General features: G+C 41.0%; 1 protein-coding gene across 1 annotated transcript in view; it reads left to right on the forward strand.

Moving 5' to 3' along the window:
- LOC129685406 (cytochrome P450 2J4-like) overlaps positions 1–11201 on the forward strand; it is a 45057-nt gene extending 33856 nt beyond the window's left edge. The window contains exon 9 of the mRNA XM_055618950.1: positions 10322–11201. Coding sequence (XP_055474925.1) covers positions 10322–10500 — 179 coding nt within the window. The 3' untranslated portion in view covers positions 10501–11201. The remainder of the gene's footprint in view (positions 1–10321) is intronic.
- Positions 11202–11570: the final 369 nt, after the last annotated feature.

The raw sequence follows: 11570 nt of genomic DNA on the forward strand, positions 1-11570 counted from the left end.
GGACAACACATGCTGGAGAGGTTGTGGAGAAAGGGGAACCCTTCTCCAGTGCTGGTGGGAATGTAAACTGGTACAACCACTCTGGAAATCTATCTGGCGCTTTCTAAGACAATTAGGAATAGTGATTCCTCAAGACCCAGCTATACCACTGCTAGGTATATACCCAAAGTTTGCTCAAGTACACAAAAGGGATATTTGCTCAACCATGTTTATAGCAGCTTTATTTGTAATAGCCAGAACCTGGTAACAACCCAGATGTCCATCAACGGAGGAATGGGTACAGAAATTGTGGTATTTTTACACAATGGAATACTACTCAGCAATCAAAAAGGAGGAAATCATGAAATTTGCAGGCAAATGGTGGGATCTAGAAAAGATCATCCTGAGTGAAATATCCCAGAAGGAGAAAGACAAACACGGTATATACTCACTTATATAGACCTATAAGATGTGATAAACATAATGAAATCTATACACCTAAAAAAGATAATCAAGAGAGAGGACATGGGGTAAGATTATCAATCCTTGTTTTGAAAGACAGATGGAATGCGCATTGAACATATGACAGGAGTCTACTGAGCGCATTTGAAAGACTCTACCTAGCAGTGTTTTCAAAGCAATGACTCATGACCAAACCTTTGGCAGAGTACAGGGAATCATAAGAAAAAGGGGAGTTAGTCTGATGAGGAAAGGATAGGAGCTCCACAAGGACCAAAGATATCTGGGCACAGGGTCTTTTCTGAGACTGACATGCAATCAAGGACCATGTATGAATGTAACCTAGAACCTCTGCTCAAATGTAGCCTGTGGTAGATCAGTAACCAATTGGTTTCCCATAGTGAGGGGAACAAGGACTATTTCTAACAGGAACTCAATGACTGGCTCTTTGGCCTCCCCACCCCCCAAGGGAGGAGCAGTTCTGTTAGGCCACAGAGCAGAGCTTTGCAGCCAGTCCTGAAGATACCTGATAAAACAGGATCAGATGAATGGGGAGGAGGCCCCCCTATCAGTGGACTTGGCAAGGGGCATGGTGGAGATGAGGGAGGGAGGGAGGGACTGGGAGGGAATGAGGGATCGGGACACGGCTGGGGTACAGAGTTAATAAAATGTAACTGATAAGAAAAAAATAAAATACAAAAAAAAGAAAATATTTTCCACAAATACAAATAAATTGATGTTTCAATTTAAAAAAAAAAAAGAAATTGAAAAGCTTCTGTAAAGCAAAGGACACCTTCATCAAAACAAAGCGACTGCCTACAGATTGGGAAAGAATCATCACCAACCCTTTATCTGACAGAGGACTCATATCAAATATATATAAATAACTAAAGAAGCTGAAAAGCAGCAAACCAAGTAATCCACTTAAAAAATGGGGAACAGAGCTAAAGAGAGAATTCTCTGTAGAGGAATATCGAATGGCAGAGAAGCACTTAAAGAAATGCTCAACCTCATTAGCCATTAGGGAAATGCAAATCAAAACAACCCTGAGATTTCACCTTACACCCATCAGAATGGACAAGATGAAAAACTCAAGGGACAACACATGCTGGAGAGGTTGTGGAGAAAGGGGAACACTTCTCCACTGCTGGTGGGAATGTAAACTGGTACAACCACTCTGGAAATCAATCTGGCGCTTTCTCAGACAAATAGGAATAGCGCTTCCTCAAGATCCAGCCATACCACTCCTAGGCATATACCCAAAAGAGGCGCAAGTACACAAAAAGGACATTTGCTCAACCATGTTTGTAGCAGCTTTATTTGTAATAGCCAGAAGCTGGAAACAACCCAGATGCCCCTCAACTGAAGAATGGATGCAGAAACTGTGGTACATCTATACAATGGAGTATTACTCAGCAATGAAAAATAAGGAAATCATGAAATTTGCAGGTAAATGGTGGGACCTGGAAAGGATCATCCTGAGTGAGTTGTCCCAGAAGCAAAAAGACACGCATGGTATATACTCACTCATATAAACATACAACATAGGATAAACCCATTAAAATCTGTACATCTAAACAAACTAAGCAAAAGGGAGGACCCTAACTAAAATGTTCAATCCCCATCCTGAAAGGCAAAGAGGATGGACATCAGAAGAAAAAGAACATAGGAAACAACCTCGGAACCTGCTACAGAGGGCCTCTGAAAGCCAGAAGAAAACAGGAAACAACCTTGAAACCTGCCACAGAGGGCCTCTGAAAGCTTCTGCAGTATAGACTGTCAAAGCAGATGCTGAGCCTGATGGCCAACTGATGGGCAGAGTGAATGGAATTTTATGTAAGAAGTGGGAAATGGTAAGAGCTAGAGGGGAGGGAACCCACAAGGAGAGCAACAGAACAAGATAATTTGAACACAGGGAACTTCCCAGAAAATCATACTCCAACCAAGGACTATTCGTGGAGATGACCTGGAACCCCTGCACAGATGTAGCTCATGGCAGTTCAGTGTCCAAGTGGGTTACATAGTAATGGGAAGAGGGACTGCCTCTGACATAATCTGATTGGCCTCCTCTTTGATCACCTCCCCCTGAGGGGGGAGCAGCCTTACCAGGCCACAGTAGAGGACAATGCAGCCACTTTTGATGAGAACTGATTGAGATCAGAAAGAAGAGGAGAACCTCCCCTATCAGTGGACTTGGGGAGTGGCATGCATGCAGAAAGGGGAGGGAGGGTGGGATCGGTAGGGGAGGAGGGAGGGGCTTATGGGGGGATACAAAATGAATAAAGTGTAATTTTTTAAAAAAGGAAAAAAAAAATAGTAACTGTCATTTGCGTACATGGATTGGGTTCTGTCCTATACAAGATCTCCTTGAACAAATAAGTCATTTGTCTTTTATGATTTCAAGCATCCTTTTAAAAATCTAGTTAGCCATATTTGTGCTCTGTAACCTGATATTTAGGCAAGGGAACGTAATGATGACCCTCTTTCTTGTATTTTCTCTCCAGCCAACTATGAACAAATACTTGTAGTCTTACAATTGTTGAACCAGTAACAAACTGTCCTGCTGTATTACAGTTACTGGCTTCTATGCATTATGCATATATTTACAAGTAATTTTGTAGACTCTTAGTCCCATAAATGTGTACTGAGCATATATCATGTCAAACACACACATGAGAGCAAGAGAGTAGTGTGGTAGAAGATGAGGCAGAGCTGCCCCTTGGAGCATGTGTCCCACTGCAGCCTTTTAAGTTGGAATCAGTGAGCACTGCACAGATGTGGACACAGACTTGGTAAATGGGCTGTAACTAGAGCTCAGTTTCCACCAGACTTTCTCACACTGTAGCTTGTGCGTTTCCTAACACTGTCATCAGACGGGGGCTAAATGCTTCACAGAAGCCACACTAAGAAATTCTGGGCTTCCCTGGTGTTGTCTGGCTTGAACTAATTTTGTTCTCTTGTCCTTTGCTTGTGTTCCCCTGTCACCTTTGTTGACTTTTCACAATTCACCTTAATAGGTAAGCTGACAGAATACAGAACATCTGTCCAGTCTTCCTGTTCACAAAAAAAAAAAAAATTTTAAAGATTTGAATTACAGCTAAAATCTCAGCAATGGATTTTGTTTATTCTAATTATTTTTAGTTATTGATTTAGATACTGAAAGTCTAGAAATATGACTCTTTTTACATTCCATATAAGTGATTTTTGTGTTGTTTTCTAATGCTGCAGTGAAAGAAATGTTAGTATATTACAATGGCTTTCAAAGGAAGATGATCCTCTAGGCCAAGTGAAGCCTGCATAGATCTATTCCTTTCATATTGCTAAATCTTTTCCCCATGGTGGCTTCATGGCTCATCTTACTTAAAGTGCCTATTCATATCAACTGTAACATAAAAAATGCTGGACAGAAAGACTCACTAGTCTTTACTACTGACAATTGTATTATTCCCTATTAGATGGTTCTTTAGCAGACAACTTACCTCAGACAATCACCAAGGTAATGGAGTTGTTAGCAACCTAAAAGGAAAGAAAGATTAGTATCTACCTAATCTTACAAGTAGACTCCACTTAAGCGGAGAGCTCTTCCTTATTCAAGACCATGTACCCAAACAATTGGTGGATAGAACACATCAGGCTTAAGTTTTCATTCCTATTTTGCTTCTTTCTCTATTACATATACATGATACCTGACCTCCAAGTAAGAGGCCCTTACACTTTGATTTCATGAGATCATGTCCTATCTATGTGTTAGTCAGAATCTTGCTGCATAAAAAGTGTTCAAAATGATATTGTTTAATTTTTTAAAAACATATTACCTACTGAGGTTTCCAAGTCATATCAGTGGCCTAGCTAATCTTGGTTAACCTAACATACTTTATATCCTGGCCATTCAAATGCTGTTGCTAATGATCCCTCAAGACAGAGTGAAAGCACACAGGCCTGGTAATATCTACACTTAAAATTGTCACTCCATGACTTCTGGTAACCTATAAAAAAAATAGGGCACTCGGTTGCCAGCCTAGAACTACACATCCTGCTTTAGTCCATGATGATCAGATAGGATACAAGAGATTATTTCAAAATGCTTGTATCTGTTGAGGCTTGCTTTGTGACCAACTCTATGGTCTATTTTGGAGAAGGTTCCATGAGGTGCTGAGAAGAAGGTAAAGTCTTTTGTGTTTGGGTGAAAGGTTCTGTAATTGTCTGTTAGGTCCATTTGATTCAAGACCTCTGTTAGAGATATTGTTTCTTTGTTTAATTTCTGTTTTGTTGACCTGTCCTTTGTTGAGAGTGGAGTGTTGAAGCCCCCCGCTATTAATGTGTGGGGATCTATGTGTGGTTTAAGTTTTATTAATTTTTTTTCAAATGTGTGTGCCCTTGTATTTGGGTCATAGATGTTCAGGATTGTGATTTCTTCCTGGTAGAATTTTCCCTTGATGAGTATGAAGTGTCCTTCTCCATGTCTTTTTATTAATCTTGGTTGAAAGTCTATTTGAACACCATGGACTAAAGCTGTACCTCAACAACAACAGAAATAGCAAAATGCCTACACACATATGGAAACTGAACAACTCGCTACTCAATGACAGCTGGATCAGGGAAGAAATAAAAGAAATTTAAAGTCTTCCAGAATTCAATGAAAATGAAGAGACAACATACCCAAACTTATGGGACACAATGAAAGCAGTGCTAAGAGGAAAGTTCATATCACTAACTGCCTTCAAGAAGAAATTCAAAACATCTCATTCCAGCAACTTGATGGCTCACCTAAAAGCCTTAGAAAAAAAAAGAAGCAGACACACCAAAAAGGAGTAGTTGGCTGGAAATAGTCAAACTCAGGGCTGAAATCAATAAATTAGAAACAAATAAAACAATTCAAAGAATCACTGAAACCAAGAACTGGTTCATTAAGAAAATCAACAAGATAGACAAACCCTTAGCCAAACTAACTAAAAAGCGGAAAGACACACAGGGTATATACTCACTCGTAAGTGGATATTGGACATATAATATAGGATAAAAATACTAAAATCTGTACACCTAAAGGCCATAGAAGAAGACAATGCAGCCACTCCTGATGAGACCTAATTGACTAGGATCAGAAGGAAGGAAAAGAAGACCTCTCCTATCAATGGACTTGGGGAGAGGCATGCATGCAAAGGGTAGAGGAAGGTAATGATTGGGACAGAAGGAGGTAGGGAATCACAGGGGGGATACAAAGTGAATAAAGTGTAATTAATAAAGAATTTTTAAAAAGAAGCTAATCAAGAAGGAGGACTCTAGGTAAGATGCTCAGTCTTCATTCAGAAAGGCAAATGAACATGGACATCAGAAGAGGGGGGAAACAGGAAACAAGATAGGAGCCTACAAGAGAGGGCCTCTGAAAGTCTCTACCCTGAAGAATATCAAAGCAAATGCTGAGACTCATAGCCAAACTTTGGGCAGAGTGCAGGAAATCTTATGAAAGAAGGGGGAGATAGAAAGACCTGGAGGGGACAGGAGCTCCACAAGGAGCTCCACAAGGAGCAACAGACCAAAACAAAACCAAAACACAGGGGTGTTTTCTGAGACTGATACACCAACCAAGGACTACGAATGGAGATAACCTATAACCCCTACACTGATGTAACCCATATCAGCTCAGTCTTCAAGTGGGTTCCCTAGTAATGGGACCAGGGACTGTCTCTGACATAAACTAATTGGCCTTCTCTTTGATCACCTCCCCTTCAGGGAAGTACAGCCTTACCAGGCCACAGAGGAAGGCAATGCAGCCACTCCTGATGAGGCCTGATAGACTAGAATCAGATGGAAAAGGTGGAGGACCTACTCTATCAGTGGACTTGGCAAGGGGCATGGGTGGAGATGAGGGAAGAAGGGTGGGATTGGAAGTAAAAGAGGGAGGGATTTACAGGTAGGATACAAAGGGAATAAATTGTAATTAATAAAATTAAAAACAAAATATTTTAATTAAAAAAAAAAACAAGACCAGCCCTAGATCTGGAGGACAGTAAGTCCTACAGTCTTTGGAATATTTGTGAAGTCCTAGTGCAAATACCAAATACCAAGGTAAGAGCAGTCAACTGTTTTGCTCTAGCATTTCTTCTTGACAAAGGTAAATGGAATTCAGTTACTTGGAGATGCCCAATGGAACCAGAAGGGGTAAACCTAAAAACCTGTTGGGTTGACAAAACAGAAGTCTGGATTTTATATACAGCCATATCTTTGCATGTATGTGCTTTCCTTTACCATTTCTAGAACTTTCTAAAGACAACTTCCCTGGAGCTGTGACATTAAATAGCCTCTCTTCTCTTGAAAAAGATAACCAGATGTACTATCGTTATTTATATGTTATCACAGAAGAGAGACAACAAAGTCATACGTTCACATGTTGTGCTGACTTATGCCTTCCTGTATTAGAGCCAAAATTAACAGATAGCTTCATATCTATTGAGATAATTATATTAGGATGAGTAACATATGAAATAGGAATGTTTTTAAAATTTACAAGTGGTGTCATAGAACATAAAAGCAGGGATGGTGAAGACCATTGGAGATAGCCTGTATCAGCCCTCTTAATTTGCTCAGTAGGTCATTTTTCTGATATGGGGGAAAGGGAAGAGGTCCCAGTAGCCTTTAGCCCAGGCTGTGTTTGTTAGCTTACCCTCCTTCATACAATATCTGAGATGAACAACTTCATCTTTTTGTCTTTTTAATTTTAATTTTAATTTATTAATTATAGTTTATTTACTTTGTATCCCAGCTGTCGCCCCCTCCCAGCCTACCCTCCATCCCTCTTCTTCTCAACTTCTTAAGAGTAATTTTTTGTTTGGCTCATGGTTTCACTGGTCTTAGTCTGTGGTCAGCTGGCCCTGGGTCCTGCACTTGGATCTATCAAATGACAAAGAGCATTTGTTAGGTGTGTATGGCTAAAGACCACGGTCACATCTCGGTTGCCAGAAAGCAAGGACAGGATGCTACCAGACTGTGGATATCCCATTAAGTCATGGCTTTAATAACCTACCTTATGTGCACACCTACTTGATTACCTACCACATAGTCAACTACACATATTCAACTAAACTACCCATATTCAATTCACATAGGCTAGGTGAACATTGTGGTGTTATTCGAGTTTCCCAGTTGAATGACTGCATTCTCCAGAGAAATACCAGATATGAGCAGTGAAAGTGCATGTTTGAAGAGATGTGCCCTCTACCGATACAATAAGAGACACATTAGTGAAGGGTACAGCTTGTGCTCTCTCAGGGTTTGGGGCTGGGAGCTTAAAGTGTATGTTTTACCTTACCAGTTATTCCAGAATTACTTATTCCTTGAAATCCTCTGTCTTAGTTTGTATCCATTGCTCTGATAAAAAACCATGACCAAAAAGTAACCTAAAGAAGAAAGGGTTTATTGAGTTTGTAATTCCAGTTTACAGTCCATCACTGAAGGAAAGCAAGCTGGGAACTCAAAACAGGAACTGGAGACAGAAACTAATGCACAAACCACCGAGGCACTAAGTTCACTGACTAGTTCCCATGACTTACTCAGCCTGCTTTCTTATAACACCTAGGACCATTTGTTTAAGAGTGACACTTTCCACCATGACTTGTGCCATTAGTGGAGAGAAATGAGAAAAGAGGCGGGATACGAAATGAAAAAACAGAAAAAAAAATTCTTCTCTAGCATGAGCTCTGACACCAACATTGATCAGGATGATCAAGGAACAGACACTGTCAACAGCATGTGTGAATATTACTCTTTTTATTTACACAGTCATCGCTGTATAATGACAAAATGTCCTTCAGCTAGTTGGAGAGTAAGAGGAGTGGGTAACCAGTGCTCCCCAGCTCCCCCCCCAAAAAAAATCCTGCAATCCTTGAAATAAGAGGAACATATAATGCAGCCTGTACCTGAAAACCTGAAAGTCTCCTGCAGAGTTGGAGAGATCCCAGGTTCACAGACTAAAGAAGGTGGAGTGGGTTGGTCTTGAGTAGACACAGCAACACAGTCACAGGCTCGGGAAGAGGCAGCCTTGTCAGGCGACAAGTGCTGCCCAACTGGATGCTACCATGTGTCCATGTGTACTCAGGACAGGTCTTTCTTCTCACTTCAACGACCTACAGGACAATCATTTCTGAAAGGACCTAGCAGATAGACCTCAGTTTTCTCGCCATCACTCTCTGGTAATTAAGCATTCAAATATAGGAGCCTATGAGGGCCATTCTTACCTAAACCACCCGGTAAGCAAGATTACCCATCACACAGGCCTTCACACAAGTGTCTTCAACATGTTCCATGCTGAACAAGTTTCCACCTGCCCATCCATGCACAGGAAGAAACAGAATATTTCATGTAATTGTCAAATAAGGAAGGCTTAGCATCACGACAGTCATAGAGAAGGTTGCAGACAGGTTACACCATGAACTCTGGGTGCTAACTTTACATATCATGGTATGTGGACTCTTAGAGGAAAATCCTTATTATTTAATGAGTTGCAAGCCATGTTATTCATGACAGGTTAACAGGAGGAGCATGAGGATAACAGAGAACTGAAATACAATAGCGAAAAACACAGGTGTAAAGTAAGATGCTGGCATCATCCTAACACATTTATGTTTACTGTGCACCTCTTCAGGTCTGCTTTCATTTTATCTCCCCAACGACGTGTACTAGTCAGACAATGTAGTGGAAACATACATCCATCAGAAAATTGCAGAATGTTTAATTTCACTGAAAACCAATGCAGCTTCTTATACATTAGCCTGCAGAGACTGGTGCATGCTATCATTCTTGCTACTATAATCATGTTGGAAATCCCATGTAGAAAATATGTTCAAATATTAATAAATAGCTTTGTCTGAATGCACATCTGGGCATTCTTGTTGTTCTTTTCACAAATTTCTTTTTCTTGACTTTTTAAAATCTTTCTTCAGCCAAGAAAAGCATTATTTTGAAAGAAAGAAAACACTTGGCAGCAGAGTGAACATCTCACTTGGTAAAGTGCTTGCCTCGGGAGCATAGAACATAATTTGAACTCACATCAAAAACCTTGAGCATGAGGGCATGTGTTTATAATCTTAGCACGTGAAGGGAGAGCCTCTTGGGCCTCAGTTGTCAGACTGACTTGACAAGTTCTGAAGAGTTAAGGCCCTACCTATCAATGGTGGGGGACATGGCACTCAGGGATCAACACCCATGGCTGTCCTCTGGCATCCACACACATGTACACACATGTACACACTTGATGAGCACACATATGCACAAACACGTCCTCACACAGAAAGGCTTAAAGATGGGCTAGAGATTGGACGCAGTGGTGCGGTGCTGTGGAGATACTTGATGAGGGCGGTCATGGAGGAAAGGCACAGTGGGGTGATGGGGTTGCCCTGTCTCATCAGATACCACCCAGATATGTGAACCCAGATATTCAATAGAGAGAGTGACAAGTAGATGGACACAACAATAAATATAGACACAAATACCTGTGTTTACGCAAACCCTTGGATGAATACTCAGAGGGCATGTGTGTATGGTATGAGGTGTCCTAGAGCAATGGCTCCCAGGCTTGTGAGAACGCTTCCTGCCCAGGTCTTACTTCTGCATATCAATATTCAATGCAAGGAAACAGGATACCTGGGGCAATGACAATTTTCTGTGCTGACAAAATGAAAACACACATCTGAGATATGCTGTTGTGCCAAATGTCGGTAATGCCGGATTGAATGGGGCTCTAATGGCCAAATCACAAAGTTGCTGGTGATAATCAGCTGGTCACAAGTTCCAGGGTCAGCTCAGCAGTTGCAGTAGGAAATTGGGGACACCAGCCCTAAGATGCACCAAAGTCAGCTGAGGAAGTGACTCTTCTGTTTTTGTCCTGCAGGAAAGAGAACCTGCCTGGGAGAACAACTGGCCAGGTCTGAGTTGTTCATTTTCTTCACCGCTCTTATGCAAAAATTCACCTTCAAGCCCCCAGTCAATGAGAAGCTGAGTACAAACTTCAGAATGGGCATCACCCTTTCCCCAGTCAGTCACCGCATCTGTGCCGTCCCTAGACAATGATGCTGGAGACGGAAAGAAAAGGGAGAGAAGAAACGACATGCACTTTAAAGCCACTGATGCCTACACACACGGGAGGAAACAAGATGAAGACGTCAGAGGAAAGATAGGAGGAATTAGAGTAAGGAAACTAAATCAAATGCCTGCTTGCTGGACCCCCAAGTTGGCTCTGGTTATGTCATTTATGAACTCATTAGAATTGCTCAAGTGAGTAACTATTATTTCCATTTTAACCTGCATTAAAAATCCTATTTAACTTATAAGTCACATAACAAAAGGTGTGTCTTCAAGTCTCTTCAGCCCTCCTTTTGTAAACATGCAGTTACTTCTGGCCTGTAGAAATGGTTCATTTGGAAATGGTACAAAGAGAGCAATTGTGATGCTGTTGATCTGGTTGTATACACGACTCATCTTAAATGGAATAAGAGGTAGTTTACTCTGGATCCATTTTTTTTTGAGTGATCATGGCCCAGCAATACGGGTTCAGGTTACCATGAATTCCATGTTCCAACACTAAAGCAGTTTTACAGTTTTACAGAACAAAAAAGTCATGAATCAAGTTGAAAATCCATTGGTGGGTACATCAGAGAAGTACTTACAGGAAGGTGGGGGAAGTTTCTCCATAGACCTCAGGTACCTTGGACGTGTAACATCCCAACCTTTCTTGAAAGTACTGAACTTCTAATGGGTCAACCAGCCTTTGCAGATACAGCTTCTTTTAAAATAAATAAATATATATATTAAACAGTATATATATTTATATATATATACTTTATTTATTTTTTTATTATTAGTAACATTTTATTAACTCTGTATCCCAGCTGTATCCCATTCCTTCATTTCCTCCCAAACCCTCCCTTCCTCCCTCAACTCCTCCCTGCCCCTTTCCAAGTCTGCTGATTGGGGAGGACCTCCTCCCCTTTCATCTGACCCTGTTTTATTGGGTATCTTCAAAACTGGCTGCAAATTCCTCCTCTGTGGTCTAGCAGTACTGCTCCTCCCTTCGGGGGTGGGGAGGTCAAAGAGCCTGCCATTTAGTTCCTGTCAGAAATAGTCCGTGTTCCCCTTACTAT

This window comes from Psammomys obesus, unplaced genomic scaffold (genome assembly GCF_907164565.1).
Source record: "Psammomys obesus unplaced genomic scaffold, mPsaObe1.curated_primary_1811, whole genome shotgun sequence".
In the NCBI taxonomy this organism is placed as follows: Eukaryota; Metazoa; Chordata; class Mammalia; order Rodentia; family Muridae; genus Psammomys; species Psammomys obesus.